Source organism: Coffea arabica, chromosome 11e, assembly GCF_036785885.1.
Source record: "Coffea arabica cultivar ET-39 chromosome 11e, Coffea Arabica ET-39 HiFi, whole genome shotgun sequence".
Classification (NCBI taxonomy): Eukaryota; Viridiplantae; Streptophyta; class Magnoliopsida; order Gentianales; family Rubiaceae; genus Coffea; species Coffea arabica.
The window spans coordinates 57,622,528-57,647,872 of record NC_092331.1 but is presented as its reverse complement, the minus strand read 5'-3'; the positions used below and the strand labels follow the sequence as shown (position 1 = coordinate 57,647,872).

At 35.8% G+C, this 25,345-nt stretch overlaps 3 protein-coding genes and 1 long non-coding RNA gene across 6 annotated transcripts; 3 read left to right on the top strand and 1 right to left on the bottom strand.

Annotated features, from left to right (window-relative positions):
* The first annotated feature begins 1,252 nt into the window (after window positions 1-1,252).
* On the top strand, window positions 1,253-6,401 carry LOC113716310 (chaperonin 60 subunit beta 4, chloroplastic). The gene is made up of 14 exons (XM_027240590.2): window positions 1,253-1,504; window positions 1,594-1,719; window positions 2,441-2,578; window positions 2,798-2,893; window positions 3,040-3,282; window positions 3,355-3,589; window positions 3,974-4,143; window positions 4,643-4,720; window positions 4,813-4,884; window positions 4,959-5,063; window positions 5,227-5,319; window positions 5,453-5,545; window positions 5,639-5,765; window positions 5,905-6,401. The coding sequence occupies exons 1-14, from the start codon at window positions 1,349-1,351 to the stop codon at window positions 5,937-5,939; spliced, it is 1,767 nt and encodes a 588-aa protein (XP_027096391.1). The 5' UTR covers window positions 1,253-1,348; the 3' UTR covers window positions 5,940-6,401.
* A 1,048-nt stretch (window positions 6,402-7,449) lies between these two features.
* LOC140021748 (uncharacterized) lies at window positions 7,450-10,062 on the top strand. The gene is made up of 2 exons (XR_011825717.1): window positions 7,450-7,856; window positions 9,790-10,062. It is a non-coding gene; the product is annotated as an uncharacterized lncRNA (long non-coding RNA).
* A 6,055-nt stretch (window positions 10,063-16,117) lies between these two features.
* Window positions 16,118-17,508, bottom strand: LOC140020982 (GCN5-related N-acetyltransferase 1, chloroplastic-like). The gene has a single exon (XM_072071665.1). The coding sequence runs from the start codon at window positions 16,869-16,871 to the stop codon at window positions 16,281-16,283; it is 591 nt and encodes a 196-aa protein (XP_071927766.1). The 5' UTR covers window positions 16,872-17,508; the 3' UTR covers window positions 16,118-16,280.
* A 3,981-nt stretch (window positions 17,509-21,489) lies between these two features.
* Window positions 21,490-24,510, top strand: LOC140003998 (6-phosphogluconate dehydrogenase, decarboxylating 1). Of its 3 annotated transcripts, none has more exons than XM_072071821.1 (2): window positions 21,490-21,625; window positions 22,798-24,510. In XM_072071821.1, exon 2 carries the CDS (start codon window positions 22,807-22,809, stop codon window positions 24,262-24,264), a length of 1,458 nt encoding a protein of 485 aa, XP_071927922.1. In that variant the 5' UTR covers window positions 21,490-21,625; window positions 22,798-22,806; the 3' UTR covers window positions 24,265-24,510. The 3 variants fall into 3 exon arrangements, with proteins under 3 accessions (XP_071927922.1, XP_071927924.1, XP_071927923.1); XM_072071823.1 differs by having other exon boundaries at window positions 21,547-21,629; XM_072071822.1 differs by lacking the exon at window positions 21,490-21,625 and adding an exon at window positions 21,629-21,764.
* The last annotated feature ends 835 nt before the right edge of the window (window positions 24,511-25,345 follow it).

Here is a 25,345-nt window from a genome sequence, read left to right as displayed (position 1 = left end):
TTTTGCTCTTAGTCTAGACACCAACCTCTTAATTGCTCAACTTTTAAGTTATAATTAATTTCAACTTTCGAGCATGGTAAAGACAACTGGCTCCTGGGATTGGATTCTTGGGTGGTAGTATCTCACTTAGTAGCAGGGTTCCCCCCTTTAGGCTAGTTATCCCACATCGGTTCTGGGGTGGGGTTTGGTTGGATAGTTAAGTCCCTAGGTTGGCTCCAAGAGTTGCCGGCTTTTGGAGTTCAATCTGGGATTAGGTTTAATTAATTCAACGAAAAGTCATTTACTGGAGTTGAAAAAAGACAACTGGCTCCTGGGATTGGATTCTTGGGTGGTAGTATCCCACTTAGTAGCAGGGTTCCCCCCTTTAGGCTAGTTATCCCACATCGGTTCTGGGGTGGGGTTTGGTTGGGTAGTTAAGTCCCTGGGTTGGCTCCAAGAGTTGCTGGCTTTTGGAATTCAATCTGGGATTAGGTTTAATTAATTCAACGAAAAATCATTTACTGGAGTTGAAAAAAAAAAAGAGCATGGTAAAATTGAGTTGAGCTTGAATTAACAGGGTCAAAATTCGACTCGACTGTACGGCAATAGCAATTCTACTAATTAATTATTTTTAGAACCCAACTCAACAAGTAAAAATGTTTAGCAACTACATGACTTTAGTCTAGCAACCGCCAAGAGGGACTCAAGGCCCCCTTCTTGGGTGCAACATTAGGAGTTCTTACGGGGAAAAGAGTGTAAGTAGGGGGTTCTTATAATTAAAAAAAATGCACTAGTTTGGATTGGAGGTGGATTCCCTCCTTATTCTCTTGTGACCTACTTTGGTCCTTCTCAGTATAGGAATAGATTAGTCTGTTAACATTGAGATTAAAACAAAAGAGTAAAAAAATTTAGTAGTAAACAAGATTCAACTTTCTTTCTTTCTTTTTTTTGGGCGTTAGGAAGAGAAAGTATTTAGATTTTCACGTAATTTTCGACAAAATAACCCTATAGTTAGGTATTTTAATAAGGGAAAAGTAGAAAAGTATACAATATACATAGTTGGAAGTAAAGGCTTGTTAAGCTTATGAATCAAACCCAGTCAAGGAGTGAAGTTGTAATTTGACTCAAAAATGTTAAGCGATCGGGCTTAACGGGCTCACGGACAAAGGACTATGGAGTAGAATTTTAACTGACGAAAGGCCCAAGAAGGACAAGCACATAGGACAAGCGCCAAAAATAGATATTTTTCCATTCATTCTCTCTTATCCATCAACTCTTTACGAAGTTCCCTTGGTAAGGTTCTCTTAAACTCTTGAACTGATATTCGTTACTCTAACAAATTTTCAGCATATCAAATCCAAAAAGAATCATGGGATGTTCTCTTTATCCATTGCCATCTACATATTTCCATAAACCATCCATGCCCACCATTTGTAGAAGACGTTTAAGGTCCATGCTAAACACAAGAGCAATGGCTAAAGATCTCTATTTCAACCATGATGGTTCAGCAATGAAGAAGCTTCAGGTTAAAACCGTGTCCTAATTATTTGCTCTATGATTTTCTTAAGTGGTGACTGGTGGGTAACGAGAGATTGATTGTTACTCATTGTGCAGGCAGGTGTTGACTTGGTGGCAGAGTTGGTTGGAGTAACTTTGGGACCAAAAGGAAGAAACGTAGTGTTGCAGAATAAATATGGACCTCCCAAGATTGTTAATGACGGTGAAACTGTTCTTAAAGAGGTAATAAATCTGTATATAATACATGCCAATTGTTATTAATCAGCTTTCTCATGTTACAAACTGAAAAACAAACTTCTTCTCTTATTTCAACAATACCAGTGTGCCTTCTTGTCTTTGAAATCTGTATAAACGACTATGAATAATGCTGAAATTGCTGGCAAGTTTTTGGATTGTTCACTACCAGATAATGGAAAAATGTATCTGGTTTGTGGCTTTGTGGTTATACCATTTCAGATTCCGCATCAAGATGTCTTGAAATTGTGCTTCTTATATGCTGGCTGGCTATGTTATTGATCATCATATTTCTGATAGAGGAAAATGGTCTATGCTTAGCGTCTTCCGAAATTTTTAGACTTGTACTCTGAGATTATGATACTGCATTTGGAATGCATCAAATGATGATAAACAAAAGAAAGAAAAATGCTCAAATGCTCCAGCCATCAATGTTGATTTTGGTAATGCATACTTTTAAAGAAGATTTGAACTTGAAATCTAAAAATTTGTATCTTTATTTTCTGTGATTTTGAATAAGAGTTTATTTTTTGTAGCATATTCTGCAATAGGGTACAATTTTTCTGCAATTTTAGTTCATTTTGAGAATTGAATACACGACAATTTGCAATCTATCATACCCGAAGGATATGGAACTGATTATGGGAACAGTTTCTCATTCCTGAAATATTTATACCTTGAACTCCATGTACTCAATTAAGTAGAACAGATAGAATTGGAGGACCCTTTGGAGAATGTGGGAGTAAAATTAGTAAGACAAGCTGGTGCAAAGACAAATGAGCTTGCCGGTGACGGTTGCACTACATCTATAGTACTTGCACAAGGTCTTATTGCTGAGGGCATGAAGGTACGATCCTATCTTTTGACTTGAGTGCTCAATTTATTTTCAGGAGAGCTCCAGTTAGACCTTATTTTACGTGTTAAGCAAGGTGAATTACCATTATCTACATTGATAACTACAATCGAAGGTTTAGGTAACATTCCTGCTACTATCAGTTGCCTTGAAAGTGGTCATTACTACATCAATCTCTGGACAAAGTCATATACTAAGTTTAACTTTCATTAGGTTATTGCGGCCGGGATGAACCCTATTCAGCTCTCACGTGGGATTGAGAAAACTACCAAAGCCCTTGTTTCAGAACTGAAATTGATGTCCAGAGAGGTAATTATGCTAATATGCCAATATCATCTTCTTTACAATCTGAGGATTGAAATAGCCTTGCAACTCAAGAACGCTATCACCCTTTTTCTACTATGGACACTGGCAAGAAGAAAAATCATTGTGTTTGAAATTTCTTACCATTGCAGGTTGAGGATCACGAGCTCGTGGATGTCGCTGCTGTTAGTGCAGGGAATGATTATGCAGTGGGAAACATGATTTCTAATGCCCTTCAGAAAGTAGGAAGAAAGGGAGTAGTCAGAATTGAGAAAGGGAACCATGGTGAAAATAGCCTGCGCATTGTAGAGGGGATGGAATTTGATCGAGGATATTTGTCTCCTTATTTTGTTACCAATCGAAGAGAGATGATAGCAGAACATCACAATTGCAAGGTAAAGAACTCGTGGATTTGATATTGTACGTATTGATGTGTCATATTTAGGGGAAAACTTCTTTGGTGGCAGTTGCTTTTGGTTGACAAAAAAATCACAAACGCAAAGGAGATGTTTAAAATATTGGATAATGCAGTTAAGGAGAAGTATCCGATTGTCATAGTTGCAGAGGGCATTGAGCAGGAAGCTTTGGCTCCGGTAATTAGGAACAAGCTCAAAGGTACACTGAAGGCAGTTGCCATTAGAGCTCCTGCATTTGGTGAGCGCAAGAGCCATTACCTAGATGATATTGCCATCTTGACAGGAGGTAGTGAGACAAGAACACCTAATCTAAAGTTTGCCACTTTCTTTCATTCCAATGACATTTTTCTTGCAAATTTAATGAGAAAGAGTTTCTGACGGGAGATTGCGAAGAAAAGATTGATTATGATCCTGAGATAATATGGTAAAACCAATTCTTCACGGCTGGAGCATTAATAGCGGTTATAATGATATTTTTCAGTTTCTGACGCTGGCATCATGTAGTCTATCAACTGGTATTCTAGGCTGAATTATAAATTTTTATGCAACAATAGTTAACAATAAAAGCAGTAATCACAAAAGATATGTGCTCAGAGTAAAAACTACAGTTCATTATTTGTCTGTTTCACTTCAGTTCTTCAAATTTTCACACAGTTTATCATGTTTTAAGGGACTGTGATCAGAGATGACATGGGTTTGACTCTTGAGAATGCTCACAAGGGATTGCTTGGAAGTGCATCTAAGGTGGTGATAACGAAAAACTCTACGTTAATAGTTACTGATGGAAGAAATCAAGAAGCCGTTCAGAAAAGGGTTTCCCAGATACAAAGGCTTGTGGAGGTCCGTCAAATGCTTTGCCTGATGCTTTTACCTACCATTGTAAAGATTAAATTTTACATCTCCAGCTAAGTTGCCTGAGATCTCCAAATTTGTTATTTTATCCAGGGACATAAAAGCAAGAGGAAAAAAAAATTCATCAACTAATATTATGCAGGAGTTTCTATCATAAATGTGGATGCATTCATGGTAGGACACTTGGTGAAAATTCCAGGGATATTTTAACATACAATTTGAATTATGTAATTAACTAGCATAATTCACCAAAAAACATTGAAAGCTCTACCAAACAACTAACTTTTCATCTTATTGGTTTGAGTTTGGAATCCACATACTAAAGAATGCTACAATTTAAAGAATTAGCATATGTCCTTTGCCAAAGTTAGCATTAAATTCTAAAAAGAACATCTCAGACTAATTCTGATTTTAGTCCATTAAGTTCCAGTCAGTCCATATGTGTAACATATACTATTTTAATTGAATTGCTCCCTAAATTACGCAGAATACAGAAGAAAAGTTCCAAAAGAAACTGTTGAATGAAAGAATAGCAAGGTTATCAGGGGGAATTGCTATTCTTCAGGTGAGCTGAATTCATTGATTTTAGCACATGAGAATTATTGAGCAACTGAGTTATAAGATTATATGCGCTTATGCTTGTCTATGAAATGATAGGTGGGAGCACAAACACAAGTTGAGATGAAGGACAAACAACTGAGAATGGAAGATGCTTTAAATGCAACCAAGGTAGAGTGCTGCTCCTGTAAAATCTTGAATGGCTGATTGACTAGTCATGACTGCTAAACTTTCGTAAACTTCAGGCAGCCATTGAGGAAGGTGTAGTGGTTGGCGGGGCCTGCTGCCTTCTTAGGCTCTCTTTGAAGGTGGAAGATATCAAGAACCACTTAGATAATGAAGAACAAAGGGTTTGCCTCTTTTTTCTTAGAAAGTTATACAATTTAGGTTGTCTATAGGATTGAAACCTCGATGAGCAGTACATGTGGTGCCAAAATTTTGTTTATTAAGTAAATTCTTCTTCTCATGTTCATTTCTAGTGGTTCTGATATCCGTCTGCAACTTTACATGCAGATAGGAGCTGACATTCTCAGAAAGGCATTGGCCTATCCAGCAAGACAGATAGCAAAGAATGCTGGTCTAAATGGAAATGCTGTTATAGAGAAGGTATTTGGCATGAAGTGCAGTTAACTTCTTTTTGCAGAAAATTTAGTTAAATCTGAAGCATCCATTCATCTACATATATATTAATCACAAGGGTAACAGCTGAGATCTGAGGTGAAAAGCATATCATATGCAGGTTCTGTCAGTAGACAATGCAGCGTATGGTTATAATGCTGCCAGAGACAAATACGAGGATTTGGTGGCTGCTAGGATTTTGGATCCTTCAAAGGTAAACTCAAAAATGGACAAGTTTATTTAGCTTTTCAATTGATTTCTGATAGACAATTCTGGGATAATTCACCAAGAACATCCTGTTGTGAAGGTTGTTAGATGTTGCCTGGAACATGCAGCATCCGTAGCCAATACTTTCCTGACATCGAATGCTGTTGTAATTGATATTAAGGAGCCAGTGCCCAATAACTTAATGAGAAAACCATTGCGAACCTCAGGTAATTACCGATTTTTACCTTTATATTCATAATCCATGAAAAATAGTTTCTAAGCAGATGGAAACCCCTATATCATGAAAAATTTGCAGTTTCAGCATCTTTAGAAGTCCAGGTATACACATTCCCTTTCATCATGCAGGTATTGGACCAATCGGTGCTAGCTCATTGGTGTGAATTTCCAAGTCAAATTGGAGTTTAATGCTCCTGCATTTAGTCGAATGAAAGAGATGGAGGAAAATTTGACAACACTGAAGATGCTAATTTTTTTCAATCCATCTTGGAAAGCTATTGGAAGTTCTCCTTGTCCAACACTCATTTGTTTTCCTACAAATGAGGAGAGCATATCTGGTCAGCAAGTCTGACTTGGGAGTTGGGAGAATAGTACAGTCAATTTGCTGTAGTGGATGTAAAGCCAGATGTCTGAGGTAAATTTGACATTTGACAAAGAATGCATTTGGTACTTTGTAGAGTGAACTTTACAGAAGCGAAGGACAGTACATGGTAAACCGTAGGCAAACACAGAACAGAAGGGGCTGAAAACGGAAGTACTGATATATCTCTGTCATCTTATTGAATTCCAAAGTGTACATTACCAATATCCTACTCTTACGTATTCTAGAGTTCCAGCATTCTCTACACAGGGCCTGAAATTGAGTTCTTCAGAACCTATCCAATGCTCAGATCTCCCTTGAGAGAATTATCAATAGGTTTGCATTTCTCAAGCAGACTCAGGAAAGAACAATCGCCTTGTCAAGTTGCAAATTGTGACATTGTGATACAGTATTATGGAGAAGTCGAAAGCTTGTGAAATCAGAAATAATATAGCTATCAAAATTCTAATGAAGAACAGCAATGCAACACTGCATCACCAGAGCCGGCAAAACCTTAATGATGAAGAACCCATTCTTGTCTTTGTTCATGCGTAATCTTGGAATCACTGAATCAGCCGGTTCTTTTTCAAATTCATTTGTGAAAACCTGTGTCATCAGATTACCCAAATCTTGCTAAAATCAGTTTCTACAATAAACTTCTTTAACTCTTTGATCTTCATTTTAACTATCTACAACTCTCGGAGAGTCTCGCAGGATAACAAATTTTGCACATCAGATGAGATGCTAGTCCCAAGGAGAGTATTAGAGGATCACATAATGCTGCCCCAGGAACTGTGACAACAATAAGATTCTGCCATCCTTCTTTAGAGGATATGTCTGATTTTTTTGTTTTTTGATAATTATCTAGTAGTGGCTAAATAATTTTTAGACAAATGTTGCAGAATTCCAATACGATGAAATGCTTTATGGAATTTCCTACCTCACATATTCAACCACGCTAGTATATTGCAATTATTAAACAATCAAAAAAAAAAAAAAACAGAAAGATAAAAACCATTGGAAACATCAATACAACAATTTCATGACATCTATTATTCCTTTTCATCATACTAATTTGAAATTGAGAATAAAGTTAATAAGAAGGAAAGGATTATCTATTAACAAAATCCCTGTGGCATCCTAAACTGCTTGTCTTTAACTTCTACTTAATTGGTCCTCTATCATATACGCCACGAAAAACATTGGACCGAAGAAAAACAACACGTAAAACATGATCCATTCTAGAAATCCGGTCCTCAAATAGTTTAGAATAAATGACGATATTTGATTGGACCGTTGGGACGGTCGAGTTGGGGAGCTGGTGGCAATACTGAGCTGATTATGATTCGACATTCCCGAGGCGCTTTGTGCCGCTGTTTCAGCACGTCACAATCTCTGTCTGCCTCTGCCCCTTACTGTGTAATTCTGTATTTGAGCAGGAAGATCAGAGTGATTCCTCTTATGGGTTGGATTTAGATTCCCAATTGGATGCATATAAAGTAGAGAAAAGTGAAAGGACGAAAGAGGGGGAGAAGATAGGCAGAGCAAAGATGTGGGTGAGTTTTCAGTCTTTGTTGGACTTGACGGTAGCAGGGATTTCTTTGATGCTTGGTTTGGGCTTTTTTGCTTTCATTGCTTCAATCCTTTGCTCTGCCGCTTTCTTCCAAAATGCCAAGGAGCCTTCTTGATTCGTCCTTTCATATTGGTTATGAACTGTAATGTAAGTATGCTTCTCTCTTGTTTATATGCACAAATATGCTAAGACTTTACACATAATCACGTGGAGTCTTTTTGGGTTCTTGAAGTCAGAGTCGTTGATAAGTTTTTTTTTAATGCAATTTAACTGGAAATTTGATTGTATTATCTCTTTTGTTACCCGGTTGCTGCTTGATTTCGTTGTTTGAATGATATTGCGAAGAAAGTTGGGTATTTTTTTGTCCTTTGCTTGTCAATTTGTGCGAAACTCTGTCTGTATGTCAGAATAAAGGAATCCAATTTTGCATCTGGAAAATTTGAGTAGGCCTTCCCCTTGCAAGCGCTTAATTCTTTCCTTGTTCTGTGATCTCTATTTAGAATGATAGAATCAAGTATAGATTTTAGTTGGATTGGTTGTGTCTTTTGTTCTCGAGTTAAAAGATTCTAATAGTTCAAGATATGGTGCCAATTTCCTTTCAAGATATGGTGCCAATTGCGTGTAGCTTGTGGATCTAGAGTCAAAATTTTAGGATAAGAATGTACACTTACTAATCTGAAGTTGTCCAATCTGAGATGCTTCGATGAGCATAGAGGGCTTATGAGAGATCGTGGAATCCTGATGTCTACGACCTAATTTTCCATTAACTCCAGTAGAATGAGGCAATATGTATTATTTTGCATCAGCAAGGATGCTCTCTTTAAGGTAGCATTACATTTTGTCTAATGTTTATCCAATGCCACACCTCATTTATCTACTTCAGTCTATCTATGGACTTTCCATGATAATGTTGCATGAGTGTGTGTAGGGATAGTGTACTTTGAGGGTTGAGGAGATGAGAAGTCTTGATATTACTTTTCATACCCTAAAAATAGATGAGGTTATTAGCTGATTTAATAACCTTTCAGGATTGACAAATATTGCTCCTAATCATTCATTTTTAGATGGGCATTTTCTTTCCTCATCTCTATCTAAGTCGAGGAAGCACGAACTGTTGTAACTGCTAACCTTGAGCAATGTATGGAGAGTGGCATACCTTGTTGAAACCACCTAAGCTCACCAGTAATCTTTGGAGCCTGGGTACCTTTTGGGCACCAGTTGAATTAAGGGTTTTTCCCCTCTGCCAATTCATTTCCCTTTCATTTAAGTTGATTGTTGTACAATTGTTCTTCTACGCAACTACTTGAGCTTTTAATGGAGATTATGGTCCTTGCTTCGACATGGATTGCAGTGGTCTTGCAGTTGTCTGACAGCCTCAAAAATTTGAAAAGAAAAAGATGGGAGTAGCGTGTCCTTTAATTCCTCACTACACTACCTGTTTTGCTGTTGTTCTCACGGGAAAAATCTAGCATATCAGATGTAGGATTGCCTTCATAAATGATTATCCTCGCCTATATGAGTTCAAGGTTTTAGATAAGTGGGATGACTGAATGCAGGACATGATGACATTTGTGTTTTTGTAATGAAGATATGGCAACCACTAACCAAAAGCAAGAAAAGGAGATGCAGAAACTACCACTTCTATAGTTGATGCTTGTTAATTTGCAGTATCTGAACCTTTACTTGTCTTCCCTGGCTAAAATATTCACCTAACATTTGTAGGCCTTATAGTAACTACATCATGAAGATCTGAAAGAGTTTAGCGTTAACTTCTCAAGTGGTAAGGAGAAATCGTGAAAGACTTGCAATTTGGTGAGGTGCTTAATGTTAGGAGTTTATGAGATTTTGCTAGTTTATATGTTAACTTCAAGTTTGTGTGATATGCAACACCACACTTTTAATTCTATTAACGTCAAATAACTCTATACAGTGATTGTCTCTCTGATCGCTTTAGATGATTTCGGTAGTTGGTTTGAAACTTGGTGTTTATGTGATATGCAGTGCTGATTTTCTGCCACTATTAAGCTCAAATAACTTTATGTGGTAATAGTCACTCTGATACAAGCTTCTGTTCTTGCAGAATTGGAGGTTATGCTTCCCAGGGCAGTCCAGTTTATCTTCGATGACCAAGCTGAATTGGCACTTCAAGAAGTTGCGCTATGCAATGACATCCTAGAATAGTGCTTATAAATGAAGGATTCATAACCAACCCTATATAATTTGTTGTAATTTTTGTAACTGCATAGGGAGAGATTCCGCCTGGATTTTTCTACTGCTGTAATTCATTACATGCGTTTGCGGCATAAGCAGACTCTGTACATCTCTTCTATGTATGACAAAGCGTTGGGGATAAGGCTCGCGAGCGGCTTGAATGCAAAGCTCGAGTCGAGTTCGATCAATATCGAGCTCGAGTCGAGTTCGAGTTAATCAAGTTGCTCGAGCTCGACTCGAGCTTGAGTTCGAACTAATCAAGTTGAACTCGAGCTCAAAAATACTAATCTCGTTAGCTCGCGAGCGGCTCGCGAACTCGATTATATATATTTTTTATTTTAATACTAAAATTATATATATATATTTCTAATATTTTATTATTCGTTAAGAAAAATTATTATTTTATTTATTTTTAAAAATTTTTTAAGCTTGAACTCGAGCTCAATTCAAATTAAAAATAAAATAATTATTTTTTTATTTTATAAGTTCGAGTTTGAATTCGACTCAAATTTGAGTCGAACTTGATATTTTGAGCTTGTTGAGTTCGAACTCGAATTTAAATTTCGTAAAATTAATTTGAAACTTGACTCTATTAGGCAAAAATTCGACTCGACTCGACTCGTTTGTACCCTTAGTTGAGGAGCACAGAACACTTGATACATTGTAGTTTAGAGACTAGAGGTGGGGGGTGGTCTATTATTCTAGCCAGTTAAAGTCGTGCCTTTCTACATTTTAAGTCGCCCTACCTTTTGTCATATTGATGGAATTAGGGGTGCAAACGAGTCGAGTCAAATCGAGTTTTGACCTAATTAAATCAAACTTTAACCTAGATTTATGAAGTTTGAACTCAAACTCCAGTTCGACGAGCTCAAAATATAAAGCTCGAGCTCGACTCATCGAGATTAAAAAATAAAAAATAATTATTTTATTTTTTTAAAACTAAATAAAATAATAATTTTTTTAATAATAATAAAATATTAGGGATATATATGTAATTTTACTATTAAAATTAATATATATATATATATATATATATATATATATATATATATAATCGAGCTCGAACCAACTCGCAAGCTAACGAGTTTAGTATTTTTGAATTTGACTTTAACTTGGTAAGCTCAAGCTCGACTCAACTTCGGATTCGAACAGCTCGCAATATGAGTCGATTCATTTGGAGCTCTAATTGGAACTCATTGGTGCTCTTTTCTACTATTTTTCGTCAACCCATTATATCATTTGTTTGAACATGGGAATAAGAGAAATCTGGAAATTCTAGAGCATGTTTGACCTTCTTTAAACGAGTTGAGTTACATCTTAGTCTGTGATAAAGATAGTGCACTCGGATACGGGGGCAAGGACGGTTGACCCGTGGTTTTGTAACTCTAATTGAATTACTTGTACATTCTTACAATAAAAATGTGAACTACTTGTATATTGCGTTTCTATTATAAAGTTTTACAAGTAATTCATGTAGAAGCCTGTTTGGAACCTGAGTTTTTTGGGAGTTTGTCTAAAACTTTACTGTAGTGCACTGTAGAAGTTTTTGAAAAAATTTTGTAGAAATTTTTGTAAGGTGAAAAACTTTTTTGTAGAAGCTTTTATAAGGTAAAAAACTTTTTTTTTCCTTTTCTTTTTTTTTCTTTCTTTTTCTTTTTCTTTCTTTCCTTTTTCTTTTCTTTTCTCCCTTCTTCTTCTTCTTCCTTCTCCCTCGCCTGTTACCTCTGCCTTTCCAGTTCCCAGCAGCCATGGCCCGCAGATTTTTTTTTCTTTTCTTTCTTTTTCTCTCTCTTTTTCTTTTTCTTTCTTTCTTTCCTTTTTCTTTTCTTTCCTCTCTTCTTCTTCTTCTTCTTCCTTCCTTCCCCCTCCCTCTTCCCTCGCGGTACCAGACGAACCAGCAGCCAGCCTAACCAATTTTTCTTTTTCTTTTTCTCTTCCCCTCTTCTCCCTCTCTGCTCCCCTCTACTCCCCTTCACCATCCCCCCTCCCTCCCGAAGCAGAGAACCAGCAGCCATGGCAGATTACAATTTTTTTTTTTTTTGCTTTTTCTCTCCCCCTCTCCTCCATCTCCCTCTCCCTCTCCCTCTCCCATTCTCTTCCCCTCCCCTTCCCCCTCCCCTTTTGCCCAATCCGATTGTTCGACCAGATCGCATCTGCGATCTGGTACCATGCGACCAGAGAGGAAGCGGGAGGGTGGCCAGGGAGGGGAGGGGAGGGGAGGGAAGGAGAGGGGGAGGGGGAGAGGGAGAAGGAAAAAAAAAAGAGGTAGGCCGGCATCAGAATAGGTGGTTGGCGCCGGAAACAGTGGCAGAGGTGGTGGTGACCGGCGGCGGAGGGATGGCCGGCGATAAAGGTGTGGTGGATAGGAGTGGGGGGAGAAAGAAGAAGAAAAGATGAAGTTTTTTGTGCATTAGAATTTTGAAGTGTGTAGGTTAAAAAATTTGATAAGTTTTTTTGGGTTCCTGTAGCTAAAGTTGTTAAAAAACTAGTAGCTAAAAAACTTGGCCTAAAAACTCAGTTCCAAACAGGCCCCTGATTTCGCTCAAAAAATGTTATACCATTGTCAGTGATAATCGGCCATGCTCTTGGTTCCAGGGCACCGACCTATGGCTTTTATGCTCACTAGTCAAAAGTCAAAATGCAAAAAATGATTTATTTTTGTTATAAGTGGGAGGTCTTGAATTTAAAATCTTCTACTTACGAATTTGGAAAAATCGTTCAAAACGTCCCTCACATTTTGTAAAATGACTTTTTCCGTGCCTTACTTTTAAAAGTGTACTTTTAGATCCCTTACAAATTCACGTTAGTCAAATTTGGTCCCTATCTATGTTTCCGACTAGTTTTTGGCCGGAATTCATCACATGACTTGCATATGATCATTTTTTAGGGGCAAAATTGTCAAATCAAAATTTACATAATCTATCTATAGTCCCTTACATTTCACAAAATGAATCGTTTCGTCTCTTACATTTCACAAAATAAATTTTTTCATCTCTCAAATTTCTCAAAATGAATTTTTTTATCTCTCATTGACTACGTGTACGAATAGTTTTTAGTTTTTTAAATTCATGAATATATCTATTTGATTTTATCTAAACAGTACAAATAATATATAATATATCTCTATTTGATTTCACTTAAACAAATCGATATATACATGGATTTAAATCTAATAATTTTGTTTTAAACCTATATATATGTATGGGATAATTGCAGAAACCTCCCCTGAGATTTCTGACATTTGCACTGACCTCCCCTCTAGGTTTAGAAATTGCATTCACCTCCCCTGAACAGTAACAATTCGTTGCAGAAACCTCCTTGACAGCTTTTGTAGAAGTGAGATAAGAATTTTCTTCCAATTTTGCCCTTACTTGCTTGACAATTATTATTTGCTTGACAATTGCTTAACTAATTATCTAATTAGTTAATAGTTAAACTAATTAACTATTAACTAATTATCTAATTAACTATTAACTAATTAACTAATTATCTAATTAACTAATTAACTAAATCTGTTGTCTGTCCGAAACTAACAAACTATTTGCATGTTAAACTAATTAACTGCTTAACTAATTAACTAATTAATTAATTAACTAATTAACTAACTAACTAATTAACAAACTATTTGCATGTTAAACTATATGCAGTACGCATTACCTATTTAAAGTATCGGCTCTTTATAGGTATTTTACTTTCAAACATTTAATTTATAATAAAAACATCAATGGTTGTAAGTAAAATTAAAAAAGTGTTACAGTAATATTCACAGAATATAGAGTTATGATTTACATTACTTTTTTTTCACAGAATATAGAGTTTTATGCATTTTACAAGTAAACAATGCATTTATGCTGTTGTTTTTACTTATTGTCAATCAGTTGTCAATCAGTAAATGAAATTATAGTTTTTTTTTGCGTCACATCATCTGACTTACTACCTTCTTCTTCCTCGATATAAAGGATTCTGGGGATTGCACTACCTAATAATTTTGGCTTGCATTTCAGTCAAGGAGAAATTTCAAAAGAAGCCCGAAGAGTTAAGATATCTGAGGATAGTGTTACCGAAATCCCCAGGATGCCAAATGAAGGGACAGAGAGCATCGAGGCACAGATAGCATCGCCTACTTCTTTAGTTCCATGTCCCAATCGAAGAGAAACTTCAAATGAAGCTGGAAAAAGAATTGAGATACGTGAGGAATATGACACTCTGACAGTAATCTGGCCAAATGATTTGGCTCGTACAACCACCTCTTCATTTGCAAGTTCACATAATTCTTCTGATGTGCCAAATTGCAATCTTATCAAGGCAGAAGACAAAACTGTAGTCTTGCATTTCAGTCAACAACAATCTTCAATTGGGTCAGAGGTTAGAATTGATATACTTGATGCCAATAACACTCAAGACTTGACCACAATGTCAAGTCTTGACTGTTATCGGATTTAGAGTTTGAATTTTGAGTCTTAACACATGGGAATGGGAAAGGGATGGAAATGAAAAAAATAGTTACAAAAAAAAAATAATAGTAGTTCTCTATTTATCTTTGCTTTTTAGAGGATTCAAACTCATACACTGTCAATTATTACATGTAAAGTGACTGATCAGTATAGTCGGGTTTCATTGTCCATTTTGTTAGTTTAGAAAGAAATAGAATAAGAGAAGTTGTGTGGACGTGATGCCAATTATATTGTTTATACTTTGCTTCCCTTCCTATATTAGTATCTTTTTTTGTGTTAGGTAATTTATTGATTTTACAATTAAATGGCACTAATTTCAGTATAAGGAGATTGGAGCAGAGGGAAATTGGACGTGATGCCAATTTTTGTGAAAAAAGGCTCTTCTTTCTCTCTAGCAGAGGGATTCTCTTCCTTCTCCCTAGGTTTCCTCCTCTACCCTTCCTTCTTCATAGGAGGGAGATCTTGACCTTAAACCAAGGTCTCCCTTCCTCTTCCTTTATCCTTTGCTCTTCCTTTCATTCAATAAAGTCTCTCCTAGGTTATTCTAATGAGAGTTTTCTTCTCTTCTAGGATGTCCTATTGAGAGTTTTAGTCTCTCCTAAACTATCTTAGTGAGAGTTTTATTTAGTTTTGTTCTTTACTTCTTCAGATCTTGGAGTTTTTTTAGATCTATATGTTAGATCTACAATTTCTTCAGTCTTTTCATCAGATCTCACTTTCAGTATTGAGCTTGAACCAGTTGAATAGTAGATCTGAAGGAATATTTCAGATTTGGATCAATCTCGGCAGATCTCACCGTCTTTATTGGACCTTACAACTGTTGATTACCAGATCTGACGATTACAGCATGCACAAAGAGAGCTGCAGTGACTTATTCTATGATGAAATGTTTTTCAAATTTATGGTACTTTTTAGATCTGTCCTTAACTTCTCAAATCTAATGTATTTGTTAAATTGCAGATCTATAATTTTAGTGCATGTTTATCTGCCATCAAGGCAGCAATGTATCTCAATTGTGCTGGACGATTTCCAGTAATCCTTGAATGAAATATGTTTTATTATCAAAAAAAAGGAGATTGGAGCAAGTATTAAAAGCGAACGATAGATACAGTCAAATGAATAATCAGACTTATCACACACAACACACAAATCACGGGAAGTTATTGTTGGGAGTATTACATCGTGATTGTGTATCACTTTTCTTTAGAATTTATTTGTTCGATATAACGCGCAATAAGCCTCAGACAAATATCCTTTAGAATAAGATAAAATTTGTTTATCTTAAACTCTTGAACAAAATAAGATAAATCCTCTTGAATTCAGGAGTGCTTTTCAAAGAATTTAAAGTAGTAGAAAAGTGATTTTATGTAACAAATCACTCTCTACTTGACCTCTTTATATAGAAAAGATTGTTTAAAAAATAAATGAATTTAATAAATACTTATATGAATAGATTCAAGATATTATGTACAAATTCGTATACTTTAATTCATGCATCACATGATCCTATGATAAAAAACATGAATCTATCCTTACATTCAAGAATTTCCATATACATGAATATATTCATGAATAAATATACATGTCTCATAATATATGTACATTTTAAAATTATTTGATTCGTAATATAATACATGTATATATATTCTAAATCACTAAATATAAATTTTGAAAATTTTCAACAGTGATAGAAAATAGACTCACCATAAAAACGTATCATCAATAAACAAATGCATTGTAGTATTTGTAGAGTAGCAGTTTCCATTAGAAGTTAAAGAAAAAATGCGTTGTAGGGACTAGGGCAGCACTTTGCTTGTGCCTTCAAAAAAAAAAAAAAAAAAAAAACAATTTCTAGTCAAAAGAGAAAAAACTCTCATGAAAAATCAGCGGCAAACTCCTATCTAGCCTACCTTTTCTTCTTTTGCTTCCTGGAGTACACCATCCCACGGATCCCATCCGGATCCGCTACAAAACCCAGAGGCCTATAAAACCCCAGAACCCGGGGCTCCGAATACAAAGCAATATTGGTAATCCCTTTCTCCAACAGCACATTCACCAACCGCTCCATCACAGCCTTCCCCAAACCAATCCCCTGGAAACTGGGGTCCACAACAACATCCCAAATTATAGCGTTGAAAACGCCATCCCCCGTCGCTCTAGCAAACGCCACGGGCCTCTCGGCTTTCTCGTACTCTATCCACAGCAGCGCATCCGAATTCTCCAACGCCACTCGTATCTTATCCGTGTCCCGCCTCGGAAATCCGACGGCTACGAACACCGAGTTGAGGTGGTCGAGATTGAGCTTGTTGATCGTCCGGTGAAGAGCGAACCCACGTGAGGCTAACGCCTCGTCGGAGATTGTCAAGTTAGTTAAAGCCGTTAGTGTCTGCTGCTGCTGCTGCTGCTTTTGAGCTAGAACGACGGCGTTTCTTCGTGGAGTGGCTTTGAGGACTAAGGGTGTACGTAAAGGAATGGAAATGTTGTTGAAAATGAGCATTCTAGCTGCGTTTTTCTTTTTCTTTTTGTTATTGGGAACTTTTATATCTGTGGTGAAAATGGGTGTGTTAAAGCGTGGTTTTTTGTGGCTTCTTGGTTAGTTTAGTGTGTGTTTCTGGTGGAACGAAAATGATGTCCAGTATGATATATACGCAGACTACTACAGTCTGCAGTTTTTTTTTTTTTTGGGGGGGAAGTTTGTGGTCTTTATGCAGTGACGGACGTAAGTTACTAGGTATGATGGTGGTTGAAGCGTGATTGTATTTTTGACGAAGTAACCCGCTTTATAAACTGGGATGATGAAGGCGTGATCAGACTTCGTGGTTTCAGGCTTTCAGCATCCAGTCTGTAGTTTCAAACCAGGCAAGAAGTTCTTCCAAGAACTCCATCAGATTAGAGCATCAGAAGTGGTGCCTGTAACTTCATCAAATGCAGCATTTGGAAAGGGAACGTGGGATTTAAATTTTTTGTCTGATTCCGAAATCCACTGCTCTAATCTTAAATTTGGCCATTTATCTTTATATAGCTCATAAACGTAACATATCCTAATAATGCTGGCTTTTGTAACTTGTTACAGACAACCAACGAACTTAACTGCATCTCATACTGGAAGATAAGAAGCATCAATGCCAATGGGCTTTTTCTATGTTGACCTTATGGCTGAGGTTTCACTGGATATTGTCTTGGTCATTTTACTTTTGTCTTTTACAACTAAGGCCATGTTTGATAATTCAATTCAGCACTTAAATTTAAGGGATTCAGATTTTAATATATTCAAATCATTTGATAATAAAAAATTGAACATCTGAATTAATTAAGTGGTATTGAATTTATTAGACAAAACTTAGGGTATGTTTGATAACATAAAAAAGTGCTGAATCTGAATTTTTTCAGACATTCAGATGTTTTGAGTGTTTGATAAATGAAAATCTATTTGCTGAACTTGTTAAGTAGTGCTGAACTTGTGTGTATTTTTTTTAGCACAAGAATCCTAACTGAATGCTTAATTCTGATAAGAATCAATAGAATTACTTCAACTACCTTATCTTATCTACCAAATCTACCATTGTTTGTTAATTATGTTCAAAATTGTTATCTAATTAAACAACCTAATATTCTCTATCTAACAGTTTTTAGTTTCTCTTTTCTCACTTTTTAATGACTTTCACATCTTCTCCATACTTCTAATATAATATATTTCATCTTTTATATTAATTTGATTTAAAAATAAATATTGTCATTTTCATACCCAACAATTTTAAATTAATTAAATCATAGATTCTATTTCTTTTTTGAATGAAAGGATATAAGGGCAAAATTATCAAATTAAACTTATTAAGCATTCAGTTATAAATATTTATCAAACAGTATAAATAAGTTTAGCATTAAAATTCAGACATTCATATATTTTTTTCAGTGCTTAAAATTCAACAAATTAATTGTTTCAGTATTCAGAATTCAGAATTCAGAATTCAGATTCAGTTTTATCAAACGGAACCTTATTTTCAAAATTAAGTGATAAACTATTCATTTATCACTGAATGTGATATATGTACTCAAATATGTCAGATTTAGTACTTAATAATTCAATAATTTAAAAAATTCAGACTTCAAATTTTTTATTTCAAATTTCAAATTTCAATTTTCAATTTTATCAAACGCACGTAAGTTAGTTTTCTTTAATGGCATGCCTGCAAAGACTTTAATTAATTTAGTAGGAGCAGCCCTGGTTGCGCCGATTCAATTCTTTATTCAGAGATCATGGCCAATGATTTTATACTAGTTAAGACTGAATTTCTGCGGATTCATCTATTGAAAAAGGACTGCATTACTGTGCTGATGCTGACTATCCATCTTTCACATTTGTAATTTTTTGTTAATGGTATGCCTAATTTGACTCGTGAAAAAAAAAATAGTGATGTTTCTTAAAGAAGTTTGGTTTTCATGACGTGAATCTCACATCAGTTGTTCAGTCCTATAAGTAAGGTTCAATTTGCAAAACTATATGATGCGAAAGTATTCAATATTTTCTTCCAAACTATAGAAGAAAATAACTTTTGGAGTTTCCCTAAAATTTGAATTTAGTTGAATGATGATCTCCTTGTGGGTTTTTGCACTTGGGATCCTCAGTGACATATTTTGAGTGCCAATCCAATGTCACCTCTAATATTGCGCCAAGTGTACTATTATTATTTGCACTTTAATTTTCTAATAATTCAAATTGGTTTGGTTTAATACAAATTTTCTTTACCCTCTAAACCTTTGAACCAAAATTAACCACCGGTCTAATTCATCTACCAATACTTTCATCATTGATTGCCTTCAAACTCTCCAATCCACTCCGATGAGGTCCATACTTCACCGCCGATTCCTTCTTCCTCCGATGAGGTCCTTTTGATTCCTCCACCAGCTCCGCCATTCCACGTGGCATCATCTTCACTGCCGATTACCTCACCGTCAAAGCCCTTCTCTTTCAAGCTCTCCACTGGAGGCAATTTCATGTACTTCATGACCGAGGATCCCAAGTGGGGTTTTTGAGGTTTTAAAATTTCAATTGACAAAGTATCAGATTCCTTATGTTGTTATGTTCTAAAGAAAAAAAAAATTCTTCCTTATCATCTAGCATTTACATGGATAATTCTAAAAATGCAAATGAATTTCATGCTACAACTAGCTAGCATGAAAAGGTGCAGTGGAGGATACATGACATAAGATATCCGAGAACTTAGAAGAGTTACTGAGTTTGTTTGGATAAGAGTTTATTTGGATGATTTATTTGAGATATTTACTGTAGCACTTTTTGTGATGTGATGTATGTGAGATAAAAAGGTGGTTGGGAAGATAAAAAGGTGATTGGGATTTGTGAGGCAAAATTTTTTTTTCCAAAATCTCTTTGTCCAAACAAACTCACTGTAAGTTGAAAATAAAGGCCGGCTTTAATAATTAGGTAAATTATGTAGGGAATTCTTAAACTAATTAAATCATCAACTTTTGATCGTCTATCTATTTTAACTCTGAAATTGGTCTCTCAACAATTAAAAATGGCAAATTTTGATATTTCAATCCATTTTCACGATTAGATTTGTCAAGTTTTAACGAACACATATTAAATGATGAGAATTTGACGCTTTTTATAATTGATAAGCCAATTTAAGATTGAAATGGACAGGAAGCCAAAAGTTGGTAGTATTAAATTAGTTTTTTGGGCTTCCTAAATAATTTACCCTAATAATTATGATAAACTACAACAAATTTTAGAACAATTCATTCTTGGTTTTTCCAAGACTGGTCAACCTACTCCCTCATTCTCGTGCCAAATGTCAGAATTGTATCATCCCATTGGATGTCTAACTCGAAATTAAAAGAAATAAAATTTAAAATGAAGTTGTCATAATATGATGCAACCAAAAATGGATGAATTTTCTTCACCTACCGCCTAACGATCTTAGGTACGATCAATCACATATCATCAATTTCCTGGATCCAACAATCCGCCAACCCTAAAAGGCATCTTGTTAAAGTTGCACGCTAGACACGAACTGACTTTAAAATATTGGGTCAATTGTCAAGTAGTTTGTGGCAGTATTATTATAATAATAGCACACAAACCAACTATACCTTTTCTAAACTGAAGTTTAGAAACTATTATTGATCTCAACAACAACTGTACACCCAAATTTGACAGTTTTAGAGTACAAAATTCTGAGCTACGTGTACGAAAATCTTTCAAAACGTTGTTCATATTTCACCAAATAAAATTTTTCGTCATTCACTTTTAAAATGTTAATTTTGCATTCTTAAATATTCAAATTAGCAAAAATTGATTCCAATTTAAGTTTTCAGTATCAGTTTAGTCTAAAATCACTACGTGACTTACATGCAGTCATTTTTTTTAATACATAAAAGGTTAGATATCATTTTTCTGGTGACAAAAATAAATATAGATTGGATCAAATCCCACTTTTTTAGGAAGAAAATGAACATAGTTCAAATCAGATCATGTTTTTTTTAGGAACAATATGGACAGGGTTTTTTGTTTAATCATAATGCGACCTAATTTTTTTGCCCTTAAAAAAAATCATATGTAAGTCACGTGATAGATTTGTAATAAAAAGTGGTTGAAAAAGTAAATTAGAATTAAAAATTACCGATTTGATTTTATAAGAAATGTAAAGTCAATATTTTAAAAATGAAGAACAAAAATTCATTTAACAAAATGTGACAAAGTTTTGAACGATTTTTCTGCTACAAATATGCATACCACTATCATTGACTCAGGAATAATTTTGTTCAATTACTTGTAATGGATTACAACTGGTTTTTCTTATTTCTTGGAGTGGATAACTATTAGAGAATCATTTTTCTTGGAGTGGCTTCAATTATTATACACACCCGATTTTGCACCATGCTTTGCTCCAAAAATCACAAGAGAACAGCCAACTCCTAGCTTGCAAGGAAAGGTGAATACGCATAAATCCCGAAAAAGGCAAAAAAATAATGCAAAATTAATTCATTATCTATAGAATGAATTTTAGAAAGGGAGAAGCCCAAACCCAAAGAGTTGAAAAAATTTCTAAAAGCAGCCATTATGTTTAAGTACAACTTTTCTCTCTCTTTTTTTTTTTTTTTTTTTAAATACTGAGGAAGGTAAAAAGCAGCCAGCCTCAGTTGACTCACAATTATTCAACAAAGTAAGATAGACCCGCCTCCCTCTCAACTCTCCACGACTCCACCTCTCTTCACCAAACTCTTGCGGTAGGTACATGTATTTTACATTCTTCATCAATATATTGCTTTTCTATCATGCGTGATTGTGATTTTCAAGACCATTTTCTTAAAATTTTTGGGTTCTGCTTAATTGCTCTAGTTTTTCACAAAGTTTGAATCTTTTCAGGTAATTGTTGCTCATTTGCTTCAATTTCCGATCTTGTTATGATTTTCTTGACATCTTTGTGGCAATTTCCCGTTTCCATTGAACTTTCAGTCTGCATTCTTGTTAGATTGTATAATTCACGTTAGCTTTAGGAAGTTTATTTTTTACTTAATGTCATGTTATCAAGGTCAGCAGATTTTTGTAGGTGATCTCTGCTTGTTAATTTTTGGATCTTAAGGTCAATGTACTCGGTTCTTGTCTGGTGGGAAAAAAAGGTTCTTCGCTTTTGATCAGAAATGTGATTTTGTTAGGTAAAAACTTGGATCTTTTTTTAGAGGTCGTTAAGTTTGCCTGATCCTTTGTTTTGGAGGCTGCTCTGTGTGTTTGGATTTTAGCTCTGACTTTTAAGGATTTTGTATTCAGGCTTTTTTAATTATTCTGTGAGTTGATTATTTCGATCTTGCTCTGTAACTGGGATGAAAATGGAAGAAAGAAATGGCGAAAGCGAATTAAATATTGAGTTTTTGGTCTAGTAAATTGGAAGTTGATTAAGTTATAGTTGATCCACTCCGTCCCTTCTTGATAAAGATTGGTTTAACACTTTAAGTGAAGATCTATATGTCTGAGGTTGTCAAAGCATACTGATTTAGCGGACAGATTAGTCATGAGTCTGCTGGTATAACTCTATTGTTCTTTACCTTCCCTATAGAACTAAGAGTCAAGTGCTAGTCTTTCTTTGTACTTCTCTTATTATATAGATTTATGACTCTGCTGGTATCAGCTTATTGTTCTTTACCTTCCCTGTAGAACTTCTTAGACAAAAGTAGAAGTTTTGGTTAATGCCTTTGCTTAACTTCAATCTCAAAAGTAGTGAAAAGAGGAAAAAGAACATGCTCTTCTCATTCTAATTATTTTTTACTTTTCTGTTTCTAAATGCATTTATAGATGTTCTTTTGCATGCTACATGTGTAGTTTCCTGGGCATTAACTAATGCCCATTAGTTGTTTGTCAAAATAGAAAGAAGCTTAACCTTGTTCTGATATAACCATTACAGGAAAAGGATATGGCAACACCAACAAGGATTGGCCTTTGTGGCCTGGCTGTGATGGGGCAAAATCTTGCCCTTAACATTGCTGAGAAAGGATTCCCAATCTCTGTTTATAACCGAACCACTTCAAAAGTTGACGAGACCGTTGAGAGAGCTAAACTAGAGGGAAACCTTCCTGTGTTTGGATTTCATGATCCTGAAGCCTTTGTGCAATCTATCCAAAAGCCTCGTGTCATCATTATTCTTGTGAAGGCTGGTTCTCCAGTGGATCAAACCATCAAGACACTCTCTGCTTACATGGAGAAAGGAGACTGTATCATTGATGGTGGCAATGAATGGTATGAGAACACTGAGAGGAGAGTGAAAGCCGTGAATGAAAAAGGTCTGCTCTATCTTGGAATGGGTGTTTCAGGTGGTGAAGAGGGTGCTCGTCATGGACCTTCATTGATGCCTGGAGGTTCATTTGAAGGATTCAAGTACATTGAAGATATTCTACTAAAGGTGGCTGCCCAAGTACCTGATAGTGGCCCTTGTGTCACATATGTAGGTGAAGGAGGATCTGGGAATTTTGTTAAAATGGTTCACAATGGGATTGAATACGGTGACATGCAGCTCATAGCTGAGGCTTATGATGTGCTAAAAGCAGTTGGCAAGCTGTCTAATGATGAACTGCAACAAGTTTTCTCAGAGTGGAACAAGGGGGAGCTTCTGAGTTTCTTGATTGAGATCACTGCAGATATTTTTGGAATTAAGGATGATAAGGGAGACGGATATCTTGTAGACAAGGTCCTGGACAAAACTGGCATGAAGGGTACTGGTAAATGGACGGTTCAGCAAGCTGCAGACCTTTCAGTTGCTGCTCCTACCATTGCAGCATCATTGGATTCAAGATTCCTTAGTGGGTTAAAAGAAGAAAGAACTGAAGCGGCTAAGGTCTTCAAGTCTAGTGGGGTTAGTGACAGTCTTACTGACCAAAATGTGGATAAGAAGAAATTGATTGATGATGTGAGACAAGCTCTTTATGCATCCAAAATATGTAGCTATGCACAGGGAATGAATTTAATTCGTGCAAAGAGTACTGAAAAGGGATGGGGCTTGAGACTTGGGGAACTTGCAAGGATATGGAAGGGTGGTTGCATTATTCGTGCCATATTTTTGGATCGTATCAAGAAAGCTTATGATAGAAACCCAGAACTTGCAAATCTACTAGTGGATCCAGAGTTTGCAAAGGAGGTAGTTGAGAGACAGTCTGCTTGGCGACGAGTTGTCTGCCTTGCCATCAACTCTGGTATCAGTACTCCGGGTATGTCTTCAAGTCTAGCTTATTTTGACACATATAGGAGGGAAAGGCTGCCTGCTAATTTGGTCCAAGCTCAGAGGGACTATTTTGGTGCTCATACCTACGAGAGGATTGATGTGCCAGGATCCTTCCATACAGAATGGTTCAAGATTGCTAAGCAGTCAAAAATCTGAAGTATTTTTCTGAATGTCATTTTGAAGAATATGTCTCATATGACTGATTCTAGTCAATGGTACTCCTATTATCTGGAGATGCAGTTCTGGGAGACTACCCCTTATTAATCTGTTATATTTGTTGCGAACAATGATTTACTGATTTGGCCAGTTTTGTATCTTTGTGCTTGTCTTTTTTTTTCCCCCCTCACAAACCAGTGGAGAAAATAAGAGTTGTCACCATTTATGTGCTCCAGTGGCTCAGAATATCTGATGTGCGTTTTTGTTGGTTTCTGCTTTTTCTTTTCCTTTTGTTTTCCATCTTACCTTCTTCAGCTGTGCCTTTGTTTTTGCTTGCTTAGGTACTTGATACAGCTACGTGCTTGCAAACCCTTCACTGTGTTAATGGTCTAGCACCAAGAATGTGTTCATTAACTGTTTCACTATTTTATGTTTTGTATTTCACGTCTGACCACATCACTTTTCTGGTCCACCGCAAGCTTGAATTAGCACACTTGGTTGGATTTTCCAGTGTTCTAATTTTTTGGGTATATTAGCAGAGAACTTTTATGAGACTGATTTCTGGCTACCACGCTGATGGTGATATAACTGGAATGTCTTGTCCTTCAACAGTCGCGGAAGCAAGTAGTGTTCACCTACTTTGCCAGTAAAAACCAATATGCGTTCGCAAAACTTATATAAAAAATTTTTCGTGTTCTAATCATCTTAGCATTGCAGATGCCATGCATAAACATTCATTTACAAACAAAGCTTGAGTTCTGAATTTAATTAATTTCATTCTTCTGTTAAAGTAGGGGCCTCCTGTTTACTTCCTGTGAGAAGATGAAACAGTTTATCAATTCTTGCCTGAGCTGGAAAGGGAAAATTATAGCACTTAGCTTTTTATATTTCTGATCCTATTTCTGTATGCATGGGTTTTTGTCAGTCTTCATTTGCAATCTGCCCAACCCAATTGCAACTAATCAGGATTCACTCTGTGTGTGTGTGTGTGCAGTAGGTAACACTCAGATTTTGTTCTGTAATAGCATACTATTTTCTTATTCAATGATGAAGAAGCTATGCATAGATCATTATGTATTTA

Excerpts from the sequence above, each read along its gene's own strand:
- LOC113716310 (XM_027240590.2), top strand. The coding sequence starts at position 1,349 with ATGGGATGTTCTCTTTATCCATTGCCATCTACATATTTCCATAAACCA. Across the intron at positions 1,505-1,593 it reads CAGCAATGAAGAAGCTTCAG|GCAGGTGTTGACTTGGTGGC; the intron begins GTTAAAACCGTG and ends CTCATTGTGCAG. Across the intron at positions 5,546-5,638 it reads GGATTTTGGATCCTTCAAAG|GTTGTTAGATGTTGCCTGGA; the intron begins GTAAACTCAAAA and ends CCTGTTGTGAAG.
- LOC140003998 (XM_072071821.1), top strand. The coding sequence starts at position 22,807 with ATGGCAACACCAACAAGGATTGGCCTTTGTGGCCTGGCTGTGATGGGG.
- LOC140020982 (XM_072071665.1), bottom strand. The coding sequence starts at position 16,871 with ATGCTCATTTTCAACAACATTTCCATTCCTTTACGTACACCCTTAGTC.